Source organism: Ambystoma mexicanum, chromosome 2q (assembly GCF_040938575.1).
Source record: "Ambystoma mexicanum isolate Mex_15411 chromosome 2q, UKY_AmexF1_1, whole genome shotgun sequence".
NCBI classification, from domain to species: domain Eukaryota; kingdom Metazoa; phylum Chordata; class Amphibia; order Caudata; family Ambystomatidae; genus Ambystoma; species Ambystoma mexicanum.
The window spans coordinates 331,777,066-331,796,727 of record NC_090924.1 but is presented as its reverse complement, the minus strand read 5'-3'; the positions used below and the strand labels follow the sequence as shown (position 1 = coordinate 331,796,727).

The following is a 19,662-nucleotide window of genomic DNA, read 5'->3' as shown; positions in this document are numbered from 1 at the left end:
TTTGGACCTGCTAGAGAAAGGTGCCATAGAATCGGTACCTGTAGCGGAGAGGAACAAGGGCTGGTACTCCCCTTACTTTCTCATTCCAAAGAAAGACGGAGAACTGAGACCCATCTTGGACTTGCGAGAATTGAACAAATTCCTCAGGAAAGACAAATTCAAGATGGTCACTCTTTCTCAGATCCTCCAGGCCCTTCAGTTCCAGGACTGGTTGGTATCTCTGGACCTTCAGGACGCTTATTTCCATGTGCCTATCCATCTCAAACACAGGAAATACCTGAGGTTCGCAATTGGCAACTCTCATTATCAATTTTGAGTGCTGCCATTTGGGCTGACCTCCGCCCCGAGGGTCTTCACCAAGTTAATGTCGGTAGTGGCGGCAAGTCTAAGGAGGGAAGGGATTCACGTCTACCCCTACGTGGACGATTGGTTGATCAGAGCTGTATCTTCGGAACAAGCTCAGATCCAGCTAAATCACGTGTGCCACTCCCCTCACAAACTGGGTTTCTCCCTCAATTTAAAGAAGTCACAAATTATACCATCGCAGAGACTCCAGTTCATAGGAGCGATCCTGGACACTTCCCTGGGAAAAGCCTCGCCACCAGAGGTGAGGGCTCAAGATATTCTACAGATGGTTACAAAGTTCCAAGATGCCCAACGTCTCCCAGCCTTCGCCTTTTTGAGGTTGCTAGGCCTCATGGCATCCTGCATTTTCCTAGTGCCAGAGGCTCGCCTGAGAATGAGAGCCCTCCAGTAGACACTGAGGACTCAGTGGTCACAATTCTCAGGGAGAATGACAGATCTTCTTCAGGTTCCCGACAGGGTGGCTCGAGACCTTCAGTGGCGGGCCTGTCAGGAGAACATTCTGAAAGGAGAACAATTTTGGCAACCCTGGCCGGAGATAACAGTAGTCACGGACGCCTCACTCACGGGGTGGGGAGCCCATGCCAACGACTTGACGATCAGCGGTCGTTGGTCTCCATCGGAGTCCAGACTACATATCAACCTGTTAGAGCTGAGAGCCATCAGACTTGCGCTGAAGGCGTTCCTGCCAACTGTACAAGGGAAAAATGTCCTGATAATGACGGACAACACGGTGGCCATGCATTACCTCAACAAAAGAGGAGGCGTAGGATCACTACCCCGTGTAGAGAGGCGATGCAGCTCTGGTTTTGGGCAATCCAAGAACGAATCTCTCTATCGGCAGTTCACCTAGCCGGAGAGAAGAACTTGACAGCGGATCCTCTGAGCAGGCAGAGCACAGTCTCCCACGAGTGGGAGCTAGCTCAGGAAGTCCTTCAAGAGATCTTCGCCCTTTGGGGAACCCCTCAGGTGGATCTGTTCGCCACCAGGCTCAACAGGAAATGCTATCTGTTCTGCTCAAGGGAATTTCCCCCGAGAGGAGCTCTGGGAGACGCGTTCATAGTGGACTGGGAATTTCCGCTTCTGTACGCGTTCCCACCGGTCCCTGTCATTCCTCAAATGATCAGGAGGTTGAGAAGATTCCGGAGAACCATGATCCTAATTGCCCCGGATTGGGCCAGGAGAACGTGGTACCCGGACCTTCTAGACCTGTCCATCTGCCCTCCAATTCGACTTCCACTCAGAGAGAACCTACTCTCACAGAAGGGAGGTCAGGTTCTCCATCCAACATCAAAACCCTCAACCTTCACGCTTGGCTTCTGAAAGGCTGAGGTACAAGGATTGGGACCTCCCTGATGATGTTATGGAGGTGTTGCTTTCGGCAAGGAGGCCAGCAACAAAGTCTTTATACCGCTGCCGTTGGAACAGATTTTGCAGCTGGTGTAGAGATCAGAATATCGACCCCTTTTCATGTGGTACACCAATGGTTTTGCCCTTCCTACTATATTTGGCGAATTCAGGCCTTCAAGTTGGCACCATTAAGGGCTATCTCGCAGCGCTATCCATCTTTAAGCGCACTGCGGAAGAACCATCCTATTTCAAGTTACCCTTGGTAATACAGTTTCTAAAGGGGTTAACCAATGTTTATCCCCCAAGACCATTCCAAGTTCCCCTGTGGGATTTAAACTTAGTCCTAACTTACATGATGGGCACACCTTTCGAACCACTCCATTCTTGTTCGTTAAGATTCCTTATCCTTAAAACTGTTTTATTAATAGCACTTACATCTGCTAGAAGGGTGAGCAAATTACAAGCTCTTTCTTGAAAACCCCCTCATACAATCTTTCACAAAGACAAAGTTGTCCTGCTAGTGAAGCCTAATTTCCTCCAAAGGTGGTTTCTGAATTCCATATCCCTCAGAGGATTACCCTACCATCTTTCTATCCTCCTCCTCATCCGGGGAAAGAGGGAGAGAGGTTACACAGGCTAGACCCTAGAAGGGCTTTAAGTTTTTACATCAGTAGACTAGCCAGGATAAGACAGGCAGACCAGCTGTTTGTAGGTTACACAGGTCACAAGCTGGGGTTACCAATAACTAAGCAGACCATTTCCAGATGGATCATTCTAGCCATTCTGGAATGTTATAAACTGGCAGGGAAAGAGCCCCCTTAAAACCTTAGGGCTCATTCGACCAGAGGTATTGCAGCTTCATCGGCCCTCAAAAGAGGTGTGCCGGTTAAAGACATCTGTGCGGCCGCTACATGGTCGTCTATCCATACCTTTACACGATTTTACAACTTGGATTCCTCCTCCAGTCAAGAGACTAGGTTTGGAAGGGCTGTACTGCACTCTATTCATCAATAGAAGACAGCGTGAAGTCAGTACTCCCTCCTCCAATGATAGAATACTGCTATGGGAGCCTATCTAAGATAAGAAATACGTCGGAGGACACAATCGCTTCGAAGAACAAGTTACTTCTTACCTTGTAACGTTCTCTCGACGGGATGTTCCTCCGACGTATTCCTTATCGACCCTTCCATCCATCCCCGCAGTTCTACTTCCCTTGTTGTTGCAGCTTAAGCTCCTTCAGGGTGATTAGTCTAGTCCAGAAAGAATTATTGTGGGCTACAAAACGGAACTGAGCAACGGACGCTGCGCGTGGCCTTTATAGGCAGGATGACCTCGATGTCGATACGGCGGCTGTCGAGGGACATCGACTTGGAGGACGTCGACGCGCAGCGCCCTCTAGAGAAAAATTTTCCGAGGCCAGCAGAGCTGGAAGGAGATATCTAAGATAAGGAATACGTTGGAGGAACATCCCGTCGAAAGAACGTTACAAGATAAGAAGTAACTTGTTCATCTTCATGAATCCTCCATAATATCACAAAAGCAAATATGGGCCATGATTTTTGATAAAAATGACATTTGCTTAAATCTTGCAACTATAAATTACCTCTTACGGTTGAACATCCATATCGAACTCTACGGCTCTGAGGCGAATAAATGGCGTAATAGTTAATTATGCTCTGTGGTTGAACATGCAGTTGGAGCGCCTCGAGGTAAAAACAAATGTGGAAAAAGTGATTGGGAATCACCTAGATGACTAGATAATCAATTATCTGATCTATTGACTGACATGATTTACATTCATACACACTGTGAGCAAGTCTAACTTGTGATTGCTAGAACTGTGGCTTAGAAATTATTGTTGACAAAAAAAATGGTTGCAATGAGCGTCTTGTAATCATATTGGTGCTACTAAAGTTGATGAGCTAAGGTATAATTGTCAGAATACATATATTATTTTTGCATTTTGTTCAGGCAACTCTCAACTTTTAAATAATGCAACGGCAGGCTGCATCATAAGCTATATTGTTATTTTGCATAGTACTGTTAATATCTATAACTAACTTAAAAGGGTTGCTGATGGAAATGTGCATAATGAGATAACCTTGTCTCCGCTTTTCTTGACATTATGCGTTGTCTGTTTCTGGTAGATCCCTCTACCTGACAGTTAACAATATGCGTCTTGCCAGTTTTATACCAAACACTGTCCTGGTTGTTTCTTTTAATCATCCTAGTATGGGTTTTAATTCTTTGTATAAACTTATCTTATGTCTTTTCTGTTTTATATTTGAAAGGTTATTTACAACCAAAACAAATGCAGAATTATATATATGAGACAAAACCTTAAGTCAAATTCAAGCCCATCTTTATGCTCCAAGTTTAGGAGCAAAAAACTGTGCTGTTCCCATCAGTAGCTTGGTAGTTCATTCACAGCAGACTTTGCCTCTCACTCTCATTGATGCTCAGCTCGGCTGGGGGTCCAGTCACTAAATCTACCATGGCACGTTGGATTTATGTAATACTAGCCAAATTACTTGTTCACCAAATGGGTTCGATAGACAGACATGATAACACTCATCAATTGTTGAAAATCAACGATCCTTTAGGTCACTGTTCCGATTAGCCTATCACTTGATGTGCTTTGCACGGTTGTAGGTAAAAGGATTGAAAAAAAAGGATTGAATGCCCTTTTTTCAAAACCAAAAGGTTGGAAAAAAAGGGTCGAATTTTTTTTAAAAAACATTTTATATGGGGGCATGGGGGGGTCCCCCCCCAACCCCCAGTTTTCTTTTTAACATTTTTTTATGCATACCAAACTAAAATAATATATAAATAAATAAATAAATAAAAAACATTCAACCCTTTTTTTTTCGGTCCTTTTGGTGTCGAACAAAAGGCATTTGATCCTTTTGTTTTAGATCCTTTGGCTGGACACCGCTTTGCACCCTGAAGTAAACTGCACTGAGAATGGGCACGTGCGGCTGGCTGACATACCGCGTTGCAGATGTTGGAGCAGGCGAGAATTGGTGTGCTGCTGCATTCTGGGACCTTCTGTGCTCTCTCCCCACCTGTTGCCTCACCCTGGCGTGGTGCAGTTTGTTGTGGTGCATTGCAGTGCAAATATGTAGAAACCGTGAGTTCTAGGACTGTGTGAAGGTTTTGTTCCTCGTGTCGGCACTGGTCCTTCTATGAACACATTGATGAATCGGGGTAAACCTCAGTAAATGAGGGTTTCTACAGAGTTATTTTTTTGCATCCAAACATAGACCACAATCACGCTCCAGACAAATGAGGAATCCATGCAAAATCTGGTAGCAGTGGGTTCAACTGTGTGGATTTGTGTAGCCGGACAAACATACACACATCAGCTTTATATATAAAGATATATAATAATACATAATAATATTGTTGGTATAGTAGTGTCCCATGTGTGGATAAATGAGTTATCAGTTGCCAAGTTGTTCATTTCCATTGAACCTGAATACACATTTCTCAAGATGGAGTGTCTTTCTCTGCTAAATTGAGGCCTACTTTTCCCATCAACATTCTATGTGTATATTTCTGCATTTTTCCTCTAGACTGTGATCTGGACTGGGGTAGTTTCTCGATCCCTATAGACGTGTGATCAGAATGAAGTCCCGGCACATGGATGGATCTGGATATATTAGGTCGGTCTGATGACAGCTTGAGTCAAGAAGTGCTGTTCATCTAAATTGAGTGTCACATCATAATATCTTCCTCCATCGACTTGTACCAGTATCCCCTGGCCTTCAACTGCCACCTCTTCTGTTTCCTCAGGATCCAAACACCAGTTTTCTGTTCAGGCCAAGTTTGCAGCAGGGACATAGTAGCTGGTATCCATAGCTGCCTCTTCAGATGTGTCCAGTGTGAAGGCATTATGAAGGAATCACAGACAACAGGTTCAAGTTTGGTACACAAAATGTTTTATTAACTTAAAAGGAAGTATGATGGAGTATGGCCTAATTTGCCATATGCTAAGGTGGGATTTCCCTACCTAAAGACAACTAAGGATAGTCTGTGTCAGGAACTCCAAATCAAATGTCTGTCTGTGTCCAAAACGTATACTTGCCCTCACAACTAACTGTACACAATGTGTAGGGATGTCGGCATCAAAGGTTTTCAAAATAAAATTCAGAGCTTCTTCCAGCTCTTGGCTTGTAATCAACTTACCCTTCTCCAAGTTATGTTATGTTAATGTATCTTGTTAAGCGCACGGTCACCGAAGTATCATGGCACTTTGAAAGGAGAGTTGAGAGAAAAAGAGCAGCAACAGAATTTATTGAAACAGATAGGTCTTCAGCAATTTTCTAAAAGCTAGATGATTAAAGGACTGTTTCAAGGCCAGGGGGAGATCATTCCACAGTCGGGAAGCAGTGACTGAGAAGGCTCTACCTCCGATCCTAAAACAGAAAAACACAGGGACAACCAGAAGACCAGCAGTAGCGGAACGTAACTGCTGTGTCAGGTAGTAACGTGTAAACTTGGTACAAAGATATTCAGCCCCTTGGTCGTGGAGCGCACGGTGTACCAGGCAGAGGGACTTAAAAATAATGCGCTGGACCGCAACAGTGGTGAAATATGGGCCTCATAGGGGGAGCCTGTTGCTACCCTGGCCGCCATGTTCTGAAGACACTGCAACCTCTGAATTAGCGCTTTGGGCTGCGCCAGATAAAGCGAGTTGCAGTAGTCTAAACGACTGAGCACTAGGGCTGACTGCCGCCACTTGAGCCTCCATTGAAAGTGAGGATGAAATAACTACACCAATGTTCTTGACTTTGGCAGATGGAACTGGAAGAGGGCCCAAAGACAAGGGCCAAAAAGAAGACACCCAAAGTGAGGGATCAGGGGGAGAATCAACCACCAGCACTTCCGTCTTGTCTCCATTCAACTTAAGCCAGTTGTGGCTCATCCATGCCCCTACGGCTGTCAGGCACTGATTCAAGCACAACAACATCTCAGTCTGATTGTGATCCAGCCAGCTAAGGATGTGAGTGTTGTCGGCATATGAATAACATCTGATGCCAACGGAGCCGATGAAACACACAAGGGGTCAGATATAGATATTAAATAGGATAGGAGACAAGGGCGGATACCTGAGGGACACCACAAGTAAGAGCGAAAAGAGCAGCAAGAAAGGGAGGAAGTGAAATAGTCTGGGTTCTGTCGGACAGGAACGAGGTGAACCAGGCAAGAACCTGGCCAGATATTCCCACCTGGGCCAGGGGGGCGAGCAAGATGGGCTGGTCAACGGTATCAAAGGCCGCAGAGAGGTCTAAAAGAATCAGGGCACCAAGGCCACCAGCATCTACCAGCCTGGTCATGTCGTCCTGAACCGACACCAACACGCTCTCTGTTCCCCGACGTCCCCCGACCAGGCCTCAAGCCAGAGAAACAGTTCAGAAGGCATCAGGGTTCCCTTCCCTAAGAGTTCAAAACTTCCAGCTTTTCAACAAAAGAAAATAAGACAGTTTCTTGAGACACTTCCTGGCTCTTTGAATATTGGCACGTTTCATTAAATTCAAATAGGCAGTTCTGTTTCATGACTTCAGAATCACATAAGAGATTGTTGAAAAAAACAAGCTTCTTTATGGAGACCTTTAGTGGCTTTTCCATACAGGGCCCTCGGTCTAGGTGCAGTTGTCGAACCACACGGTCCACCCATTACAGGTCACACAACCAATACTCCTTCTTAACTGCTTTCCATCAACAATGTGCCACTGCTTCCATTTGACAGTGATGCATGCTTTATTCACCTGTGTCACACTCTCTTGACACTGTATGGTGGCTTTGTTGGCCACCATGCTCTTGTTATACTTTCTTATATTCCTCTGGCGCTTGCCAATGCAGGTTTCCTAATAACATGCAGTTCCTTGAACTCTTTTGGTTGTTGTTGATAATCATTTTCTCATACAGTTCAATTCTATTGGCTTTAGCCAATGCTTATATTCTCAGATAATACAATTCATGGTATCAGCCAAATTCACCACCTTTCTTTCACTCTATTCAATATTGATGAGTGCTCAAATCTTGATTTCACTCTGTTCGGTTTTCAAAAATATTTGTAATTGCTTTGTTCGGTTTTCAAAAGTACTTATTATGATTCTCATCTCATTCAGCATTCAAAAGTACTTGTAATTGGTTTGTTTGATATTCAAAAGTACTTAACAATTCATACAGGCTTAACCACCCCCTCGCCGTGCCTGGGCCCCCTTTTCCAGACAGACTCACCGGTGTCTGTGTACGGCAGTTCGGCAAGTCTCTGCCTGCCACGGTTCTACTTCTCCCCGTGGCAGCTCGCCTTCTTGGTGTGCTGGCGTTCAACGGCTTTGCTTTTCCCATCGGCAGGCTGTCAATGTGACAGAGACTTCCTCACGGGTCCTTGGTCCCTCGTTTTCTTCACTCCAGCAGTTCAGCCTCGATCTCCGTCTTGCTCTGTGTCCTTCTTCCTCTGCCCCAGCTCTGCATTCTTCGGTGACTCTTGCAATCCTCTTGCCTCAACACATGCCACTGATTGCGGCTCTGGCTCTCCCAGTTTGCTTCAGCTACTCCGACTCGGTCTCCATTTCTACGAGGCTCACGCCTTTTAAAGTTCCTGTCATCCTGATTGGACAAACAAGGACTAGACGCTCACTGTTGAAGTGGTAGTCCTGTCTTACTCTTGCTGTCTTCCTCCTCGTCTCAATACCCATTTGAGGCATATATATGTGTACATTAATAGAATGATGATGTGTTGCTCTAGTTGGTCTCTTCCTCATCTCAGTGCCCAATTGGGGTCTGTATGTGTGTACATTATTAGAATGAGGATATGCTGTTCTAGTTGGTCTCTTCCTTGTCCCAGTATGGTAATGTTGATTCTTGGGGAATGTTTTAGTGAAAAGACAGGGAAAGGGCTGACAATAACCTATGAAGGCTTGTGGGATGGAGGGTTCATTATGACAAGGAAATGGGGGATACCGTGTCTCACCTAAGGACATCCTCTCCCCACTCCCCAAGTTCCCTCCACCCAGGTGATTCTCCCTCACATATCCAACCTCATGGTCAGGATCCAAAAGCGATGGCTTTTCCCTCGCCACCGAGAGAAGGTTATGTGAGGAAAAGAAGTGAGGACGCCCTCAGGTTCCTCACACCAGGCAACTCGATATTGCCTTGTTTCTCACAAGTCCAAGACTTGATGGTTCCATGTGACAATGTCACCATGCAGCCATTCCTCCCATAAGGCGGCACAGGGGGTTCTGGCGAATGGAACCCTTTGACAAGGCTTCTGGCAGAGTCTGAATGGAGAGTTTTCTTGTCCTGTATCCCCTTTCAATATTGCAGTGTTCCTTCTTTTCTGTGGAACTTCGGGGGAGGGCAGGGACTGGTGAGCTCTATGTTTAGTCACTGTCTATAGAGCAGAAGGTTGATCTAGTTGGTGTACAGGCCAAATGGGTGATGGAGATAGTGAGTTAAAGAATTGTTCTTAAACCAAGATATCTTTGACTTCTGGGTGTGTACAATAAGCATCACTAGGGAGCAGAAATGGCACAAGGTCAGGAACCTGGATAACAGTTGTGGACTTGACTTCAACTGTTATCCAAGTCTCTTTTGTAGAGGCTGATGTTCTGTGTCTGTGCTGTTGACACCGCAGAGCGTGCATGCGCCAAGAGCACTTCCAAATTCCTTCCTCATGTGGGTGCTGCCATCTTGAGTCCTGCCAGTAGCAGGGAAGACTGAGGAGCTACAAGATGCTGCAGGAGGGTGCAGAGGAGCTACTCAGATGTCTTGAGCGCTCAAGCAGTGTTCCCAACATATGGATCCAGCTTGCATGAACTGGATAAGCTGTGAGAAGCTCACTTGAGGACATTGGTCCTAACAAAGTCAATGCCATGAGGTTTTGGGGCATACGACTCTGGTGACTTCTGACACTTACCAAAGACGACATCATCTGCATGAGAGGATAGCATGAGAGTAGGGCCTCCTTCATTGGTTGCGCTACTAGAGTAATAGGAGCAGAAAATAGGTTTGTCATGTAGGATCTCCATGCCCACCATAACTCTTACATGATGAGGACAATATGTACCAGAAGTGCCTTCCAAACTAGAAGTGCCTAAAGGAAGCAGGTTAACTGTAGCATCATACAGTATCATGCTGCATCATATTAAGATTATTTTGAAAATAGAAGATTGAGCGGGTTGACCAAGAAAGGTGGAGGCGAAGATCGATGGTCTGCAGGGCTGCCCAGAGCAATGCCAGACGTTAAGATTAATGCTAAACCTGCCAGACATCGCCTCTTTTGTTTTGCGTGAGACTTACCATTAGCACAAAATCATGTGTTAAAAGTTCTAGTAAAACCAGGCATATGTGCAGTTTGATGAAATAAGTTTGTTGAAAGTCAGAAGAATCTGAGTGCTAACAACCTACCGTGATTTAAGCTACACCTTTTTTAAAAACATCTGTTTATTCAGCTTTTTCATGTGCATAGAATTCACAGTACAACATTGGCAGTTACATATCTGCTCATGAAACCAAGGAAAGAACATTAGAAGTCCAATAGCAATACACATCCAACATGCCAGACCAACAGTGCCTTTCAACAAAGTTGCGGTAATCGACTGTACTCCCCTATACATCCCCCCTGACCACTTTTCCCTTCCTAAACATTGGAACATCAACCGAACCACTCAAGGAGGTTTCAAGTCTGTTGTGGAGTGCAGTTCATTCAACATCTGGCTCCAATCTACCTCCACCCCGTCCTCCAACTCTGGATCCCGGTTTGTTGCAGAATGTCCAACTCTGCCATCCCCACCTACGGATGTCCTGCATCCATTGCGCCAAGGACGATCCATGAGGCTTCTTCAAGGCAATGGTCACCCTTCTCTTTGCCAATATCAACATAAATTGAGCCAACCGTTTCCTTACTTTGTGCCGCTTCCCACCCATATCAGCTCCCACTGGTCACTCTTGGGCTGCATTCAAAACTGGAATTCAACAGACCAGTCGTTAAGCTACACTTCAATTGTATTGAAAATCAAGACAAAAAATGACTGTTTTGGTATTATCTGCTGTGGAAATTGGCAAGTATGTCCGTAAAAAAATAGAGTATTGCCTGTGGTAGACTGAAGAGACAAGGCATTCCTGGAACCTAGGGGACGCTCCTTGGATGCGCAGTGAGCCCGAAAACAGCTAAGCCAATGCTGCATGTAATGCAGTCTGTATATTAGCGCCTTTAGTAACCAGACGTTGCTGAAGTATTATGCACACAGTTGAGTGTCAATACCCAAATGAATTCAAAACCCAATGGCAAGAAATTGCAATTGCAGGACCAACAGTTATCCCACGTTATCCCATGTTGCATTTCAGTAAACTGCTACAATGTTTATCATTCTTCTAACTTGTATTGAACTGCTTCTAGTTGAAGGTAACAAAGAAAATCTAGTCATAATCCTCATTTTTACAATTATTCCGCTGAGAATCCTCAATTGAATCTGCATGCATGTGTTCCCACTTGTGTGGTGCTCCACATGCATGAATTATTTATTACTGCGTGTGATAATACTGTACTCGTGGGAATGAGGGTGTAAGTATTAAGAAAATGGTTGGGGAAATAAAATGTTAATATATTTTCTGCAGCACCCGAGTTTTTAGTATGTAGTCTATGTGTGACATACATAGCATCTTTTGTATTCATTTGTGTATTAACGTTTCCCATATCACATTTGGGGTGGTAGTGTGTCTGGTTGAGTAATAACTTCTGCTGCTAATACATTTTTTCAGAGTTACCAGGCCATTTTGGAGGCTGGATCAGATGCCGCATTCAAGTGGACAGTGGATGACAAGCCATCTTTCACCTACTACAACATCGTCTTCAATGTCATATATCAGAGTGCAGCTGTCTATAAACTTACGGTGAGTGGCTTTGGTTCAGGGGTTGAGAATCCCATATCTGCTGTCCCAAGAGGTGCATCCATGTTTTATGTCTGTTATGGGCATGCTCACGTGTTGTGTCTCCTATGGGCAGCACCACATTCCTCTGGCTTTGGGGTCCCCTCATGGACTTTGAATGGGACTTCTCATCGCTGTAATTCCTGTGAGTGCATCCCCTTTCCCAGGGCACATATTTTGTCCCTATGTACATTCTGCATTTCTCCAGCCTGTGGCGGTGCACCCAAAAACTGCAGCTCCTAAAAAAACATACCATGTCTGCCATCCTGAGGGACACTCCCCATGTCCATGGCTCCTGGAAGTACATTTTGTTCCAAATGCTGACATTGCTTGGTCCGTCAACTCCCAGTGCCATACCTGATCTCCACCATTCAAAATGGTCCCTATTCTTGCAGATCTCGAAGGCCCTCTTGAAATATTTGACTCTCAAACTTGCACCTCATTCCTTCTATGCCCTGCATTTTAACATGTTGCAGCAGTGCATGGGCATGCACTCACTTCTGTGGCCACTGGATACACTATTTAATTCTGAGATGTATGAGTTCAGTGAACTCCTGTGGCTCCAGATACGTATCCTAGGTTACCCTTATTTCTCCAACTCCCAGTGACACACCATATACCTGCTACATGTAATGGTTTGGCCCATGCCTACTACTTATGAAGATTAAACATATTCCTGCTGTTGGCCACTAGTGCCCATTTCAACTTCACTCATGTTTACACACGGTTACAGTAACCTTTGTGGCTGCGCTCCATTGACTTGACATCATCATTAACATTCTGACTACTTGAAAGCTGTTTTGATTAACAAATAAGAAACATCATGATAGCCTGACAATCCACAATAGAGCTAAATGTTGGGGAAGTGGGGAGAACGCCAGGCCTCATCCTGTTCTTGTTTTATCCTTCTCTTGATTTTTCCCAAGAGTGTCTGGTGTTGTGACCCCTTCCAGTGTGTGATGTCATCAATGCTATTTGTCTAGAAGATGGTGGCATGGAGAGGTGTACAGAGTTCACAGACTCTTGGACATCCACACTTGTGAGGTGTTTGTATGAGTTCACTTGCAATGATTTCTGTATTTATGAAAGAAGCTCTTAGTACTTCTATGGTGCTAAGCCAGTTTTTGCACAACCACTTGCTGAGGGCTTTGCATCCACTACCCCTAGGGTGGGGCAAAAGCACTCTGCCAAGCCTCTCTTAAAACCAGGAAAGATGGCAAAGCGACCATGCTTAACTATCAGGAAGGGGTGGCAGGCTGACACAAAGGCACATGTAGTTGATACACTTATCCATAGAACAATACATTGCACTGGTATACAGAAAAATGTATACATTTATTATGTTACACATATAAATCTATATAAGCTCAAATAAGTACTTTCACATAACACACGGTATTTGATTGGGCCATTCCTTACCCCCATACTTAAATGTGTGTCCACTATCTAAGAATAGGCACACAACCTATAGCGAGAACTACTCAGCAATGAAACTGGTTTACCCGATCTCTCCTCTTGCTTTGTCGTGGAAAGCGCACAAAGGGCATTAGAAAAGCAGCTTCCGCGAGATCTAAGCTAAAGTTCTCAATTATGCTGACTGCAAATTCATCCTGTATCACACAAGAAGCAAGGGCCACTTAAATTGTGGGGCAGCTAAATTATTTGTTTATTCTTACTATACCCTGATATGCTGAAAGGGCTCTGAACTCTGATTACATTAGGAAATGATCCATGCAGTAGTGCAATATGTGATGTATTCTTCTGTTCCTCTCAGAGTTGAAAGTGATATACAATTCCAAGACTTAAATTCTCGACATAAGATCGATGTGGAGAACTGCCTGTAGTGCAAGGCCTGGGTGCTAAGCATTGACTGACGGGAACAGTGGGGTAGGGGAATAATATGCTGAACAAATCCAGTTTTGCACGGGCATCCACACATAGGTGATCTGTTAGCAAGACACAAGATTTGAAGAAAAATGTCTCTAAATAGAGTGGCCCGCCAGATGAGGGTATTGAGGAACAGTCTGCAGACGTGGGAGAATTGAGGGTGCATGTCATAGATGACAATACCACAATCCAAAATTTACTCTGAGATGTTTGTGTTGTCCATCCCTTTTATGATACATTGTTCCTTTGGGTGGGGAGGGCATTAATATGTCAAAAAGCAGATCTACGCCAAGGGTAATTTAACTGAAGTGTCTGGTTCTGTATTGGGGTACCATTGTTTTCAGATCATTAGTGTACAGATCATGTGTGTCAGCTGTATCTAAGCAGTGTGCCATTGGTGTGACCTAGTATGTGCAAAGTTTCTATAAACAGTTTTCTTCTGGTAAGTAATATGCTGGCCACAGTGGGTCTCGAAGCATGCTCACCTGGATAAGTCTCTGGTATGTGGGCATGAGAATTATTCATTTGGACTGTAGTGCTCGAGGGAGGGCACGGTTTGGGTTTTGGTTTCTCATTTCTGACATCATGTTACAGCAACATAAGGATGAAAGTATTAGGACTACCTGATTAACTACATAAAGCAATACAGAATTGGTTCACCTTTACGCAGGTAAAAAAATCCAGATGGCCCTATTACAAGAAATACATATGCTGTCTAATGAAATCTCTCACCTCGAGAGGAAGTTGGGTGGGAGAGTTCAAGGTCCCTTGTTTAATAATGCAAGAATTTCCTTGAGTTGGGTAACAAGGGGAGTTCCATTCCATAGGAAGTATCGGCAGTGGAGAGGGACCCAAATGGATGATTTGTACTATTGCTGTCTGTGCTTGGTGGGTAGCCACTATGCATTTTAAATATCTATGCCCCAAATGTTCCAGATGACTCCTTTTTTTAAATGTTGGTGTTCAGTACCTGGGAACTGTATTATTATGGGGCAGTGAATTCATTTGCTCACTGTATGGTTTGTTAGGCATGTCAAAACTGGCTGTGGGTAAAAGACACAAATGTGAAAATGCACTGAAGAGATCTGTGCCTCAGTTGGGAGTGGAAGACGTGTGAAGTGGAGACAGCAGCACCCTGCTCAATCTAGCTACTCTTTCTCCTGCCCTCATTTGACCCACACATGAATTGATTATATATTTGTCAGCAGTCCCCATTTTCTTATATCCTGGAGCCAAGCTACATGGCCATAGTCATTTCAGACCATTCCATACCAAGATATTGGAATCAATGAGAGTGTTCATGGCAGCCATTTCCCAATGGAGACTCTGCGTAGGGGTTTTGGGCTTCTACCTTTCCATGGGAGCATAACAAAAGAAAAAACTAAACAGATTAATACAAATAAAAAAAATAAAAAAATAATGTGCAACTTCATGCTGAATAAAAGGACGCCAAATTCTAGAACTTTGGAATGGGAGACATTTAAGTTTATTTTTTTTAAATAACCTTTTGTGAGGTGTGTTTCCTGTATTAAGGCTATATCTATTTTCTGCCTCCTTAAGTACATCATAATATTGTTCCTCTTCAGGTAACTGTTGAGGCCCCTGACATTCCAGGTAACTATCTTAAGGTCCCCCATATTTCGACCATACCTGTCCCCTCCATTGTCTCTCCCCTCCATCTGCTTTAAGCACAGACGCATGTGTGTAAGCTCGTTCCCTAACACATAACACTGCAAATCCCCCAACTGCCCTACCTCCCCCCACCCTTCCCAACCTCAACTGTTGCCCAGCTCCATCCCTGGATCTCGGGCCATCCCACAATTGGCTACGCCCGTGCTAGGAGTCCAGCAGGGGGTTACCGAACTACCGGTGACCCAACTAATCTATCTAATGGGGTATAAGTGTGAGCTTCCTGTACCTCCTGCTTCTATGTTACATCATGGTCTGCTCGCCCTTATCCTGCATCACAGGTCTATAATCAAGTCCCAAAGTCACAATATATACAGCACCTCTGCCTCCGGAACCAATGCCTTCCATCTCCGTGCCACTCTCTTTCTGCTCAGCTGTTCCCGCCAAACAATTCTGTGTGTCCAGCCACTCCATCGCATCTTCAGGAGCTCTGTTCCTGTGGAACACCTTAAGCTTCGCTGGGTACATCAACATGTACTTGTAGCTTGCATCATGCAATCTCCTCTTCACCGTCCCAAATTTAGTCGTCGCCTTTGTACCTGGAGTGTGTAGTACGGATTTGCTGTGATGGACGCTGATGCTCTTTGTATTGTCCCTCCTTTGCAAAAGTATTCCAGGATTCTTTCTCTGTCTCTGTAACTTAGTATCTTGGCGATGATCGGCCTGGGGGAGGGCGGGGGGCTGCCGGAGGGGGTCACCTTACCAGGGCCTTATGTGCTCCCTCCACTGCAAATCCTTGGGTGATTGCCCCTCCTTCTATTTCTTGTAACAACATGGTCTCGATATAGTCAGTGGGGTTCGATCCTTCCGCTCCCTCCGTCAGACCCACAATACATATGTTGTTCCTTTGTGCGTGTCCTTCGGCCTCCTCATCCCTGTTTTCCAGGTTGCTCACTTGTTGTTGCAGTGCGTGAATCTCCGAACCGTGTGCCACGCAGGCGGCCGTGTTCGATTTCACTTCTTTTTCTAATTCTCCTGTGCGTTCCGCTATTGCCCTCACATCTTGTCTTAATAAGTTGACATCCACTTGTACTGCGTCAATTTTGGATTCAAGCGACTCTTTGAGTGTAGTCATTGCTGCGTCCTGTTTCGTTCCTCATGCCACCTTCAAGTCCGCAATAGCTTCTAGAATCTGCTGATCGCTACAAGCCTAAGGTGTGTCCATTTGTGAGCTCCTTTCTTTGTTCCTGGCTCCCTCTGTTATTTGTGGCGTTTTTGTAAAATCCTCCAATGTGGATTGCTTCCCTTTTGTCTTGGGTGGTTTAGATGACATCACGGTATGTCCAGGCGCTGCAGCCCGAGGGGGCCAGGGCCCAGTATCTTATATATGTACACGTTCCAGTTTGCCCGGTGCTAGGGACCTTTAGGGGCTGTCCACTATGTTGGCCTGGGGCGGGGAGCGTATTGTTGGGTCAATTTTGTTCCTGGCATCCTCAGCCCTCTGCCCACCCCTGGGTCGAGATGCGCCAGCTGCGATTCCTAGGTCCAATTTCGACCCGCACCTCTTATTTCTCCGGGGGGGGGGGCCTCCTTGTCCGTGTGAGTCGTTGCTTCTGGTGTCCACAGGGCGGTATTCTGTGCAGCCTCTTCATGTGCCTGTGCCAATTCGCCTTCTTCTTTAACCCTTTGTTTGATCAGTGGCCTGACGCTATCTTGATCACGCCATATATGCTTCATGTGGCCCTTTATTTTCCTATGTGCTCTTCTCTTTCCCAGCTAAACCCAGGCGCTCCTCTGCAGCCCTTGCTGCGTCCTCACACTCCAATTATGAGTGTATCTCGGTGGGTCCCACGTTTCTCCCGGTGTGGTGCCTGAAACGAGTGCCCCTAACAAACATCCACCTCCCTGTTCATGCTTTCGTCAGCTGCAATACCGTCAGGGGCTCTGTTTTTATTCCTCTGCTACTTTGTATCCGAGCATTATCTCCTTCTGCGTGTGCTCGGGAAAGCAAAAGTTCCAATCTTACTTAGGGCATGGGTTTCTTCCAGTTTGGAGTAGAAGTTGTTGCACTGTAAATGTAGCGGGCGCGTCCAGCCCCGGTTCGCATTACTAGGGCAGATTTTCTAATTTGTGCGCTTCCAAGCTACTTTCTACAGCTGGTGCGCCACTGTCACGGCGTACACCAGTAATGTTTTTTTCAGTTCTGTGTGAGCCTTTTTATCTATTCGTCCCTCGCCGCACTGCCCTGCATTACACCCTTTCTCTCCGCCTATGCCTCTCACATCCAGGCGGGACCGGGCCGCTGGGCTGGCCTCCGAGCCGCCACAGGTTGCAGCTGGACAATGTCACCTCTCAGGATGGGACTTTGCTCCGGTTCCTTGCGTGCACCCCCCATGGGCTGCGACTTGCTTATATGTCAGTGTTTTCCGCCGGCTGCAACCACTGCAGCTCGCTGGGAGAATGTCTACTCCACGTTATCTCCCTTCTGCAGTGTCATGGACCAGCCTCAAGCCCCGCGCGACACAGTCTCCTCAGTTTCGGCTACGGCACTCCAAGCACTTCCTTTGTTCTGGCACGGACACAATCTTGCTTATACTTTCCAGTATCTCTACATTCACTGCAAAGTCCTTCACGCCAGTAACCTCTTCACGATCCGCATACGTTCCAACAGCAGTTGTGTCGTTTTTTGTCCAAAATGCATCGGTTTTTGCATGCATGCAGGGAAGGATCATGTAGAATCTGTAGGAGCCCCTCTGGGTCATGACCTATTCCATGGCTGCTCGGCCACACCCCCCGGAGCCATTTAAGGTTGTCATGAGGGACACTTTCATAGCAAGAAGATAAGGAATGAGGCAAACTTTACATTCTCAATTACAAAAGTTGGTGTCCATTATTCAAAATATAGGCAGTAAATCTCTCCTAACTGAAGGACAACGTAAGCAGATACCTGAAGTGTGACTGCAACAAGTGGTGGCAATGGAATCATTACAGCAGTTGGAGGTTTACAGGTGGCTACACAAAACAAATTTGGTGATACATCTGGTAGTATTTTGGCCTGGTTAAATAAGAAGCATGGTGGTGGACATACAAGTACTTCCTTAAAGGTAATGCGGTCTTTGGCCAGGGGCAGATTAACGCAAGCTTTCTATAGTAGAGTCCCCCAAAGTCGCTGATAAACGGATGCCAGAAACCATTGATACTGAAACTTGGGTTAGATTATCACACGGGGAGACTTTCTTAACAGAATATGAGAATAGAGTGAGAGCTCAACAGTCTGAGCAGGGGCAAGGCTACTGGCCCAGATAGACTTGTGGTGGAGGTTTATGTTAAATGTTTGACCTGTTGGCTCCTAAGCTGATTCTCCGTCACTATAGGAACCTGTAATTGAAGAATGTTTGAACCCACATGTTCCCAGAGCCGTCTCTGCCCCTATACTCGTACAGACCCCTATCACTTCTTAATGTGGCTCCAAAATCTTGAGTCAGATTATTTTGCCTCAGTTGAAAAAAAGCTGTATCAGGAAGTATTTGTGTCGACCCACACCAGTTTGGGCAACGTAGGAGAGTAATGCACATAATCAGAGTTTGAGGGTGTCCTGGGAGTTAAGCAGTAGTGTTAGGCGCTGAAAAAGATTTTAATTCCATCTGTTGGTCCTTCTTGTTTTATACCCTAAAGCCATGAATGTTGTCCCAGTGTTCCAAAACATGATGAAGTTGTTTTACACCTAAGATTAGCAAGGATGGCAAGTTAATATCTGAAAACTGGTAGACAATGAGGGGCATCAGACAAAGTGTTTGCCTCCCTCCCATATGTTTATGCTGGTTATAGTGCCACTAGAAAATGCCTTGAGGGAAGGATTGTTGGAGAAGGGGTTAACTGTCTCTGGGCTAAAGCATGCAGGGCCATATTACGCATATGATTTACTTTTACTTTCTTAGTGAACCTAGTTGCTCTACTGCTGATATGTTGGAGATAGTAGAAGGTTTGCTCTGAGTTGTGGATTATCTGGGACACATTCCGTCTTTTTCCTCTGGAGAGATTAGCAGACTTTCCCCAGAAAGCCCCTCCTATGCTCCCACTCAGTACCTTGCTCAGTACCTTGTGATCTAAATGTATCATGGGTTCACATCATTTCAAACACAAAAGTTGTTTTGCCATTTCAGAATGATCTTACTCAGTTGATTTTTTATTTAAACTACTCTTTGCATGTTCGAGCCTATGGCAATATCCAAAATGACAGGGGTGTTGAGGCTATGTCTTTGCCGGTGTGTCCGTTGTCATTCGACCTCTACTCTTAAAGAGATTGATGGCTCTTGATTAGATTGTTGTGTGCCCAGCAGTGTCTCTAAAACACGGAAACATTCTTTCGAGCAGGGGGCATTGGTGTGCTTGATTTTGAATCTTATTACTGGATTTCCAAGCTTCAGTGTGTGGCGCAATGTCACACCAGAGCTTTTAATACTGGCCCATAATATTTCACCTCTGGACTGTGAT

General features: G+C 45.3%; 1 protein-coding gene across 1 annotated transcript in view; it reads left to right on the top strand.

Moving 5' to 3' along the window:
* The window catches only part of PKD1 (polycystin 1, transient receptor potential channel interacting), a 1,742,473-nt gene that overhangs the window by 490,925 nt on the left and 1,231,886 nt on the right, over window positions 1–19,662 (top strand). Inside the window, exon 12 of the mRNA XM_069647332.1 lies at window positions 11,485–11,616. Coding sequence (XP_069503433.1) covers window positions 11,485–11,616 — 132 coding nt within the window. The remainder of the gene's footprint in view (window positions 1–11,484; window positions 11,617–19,662) is intronic.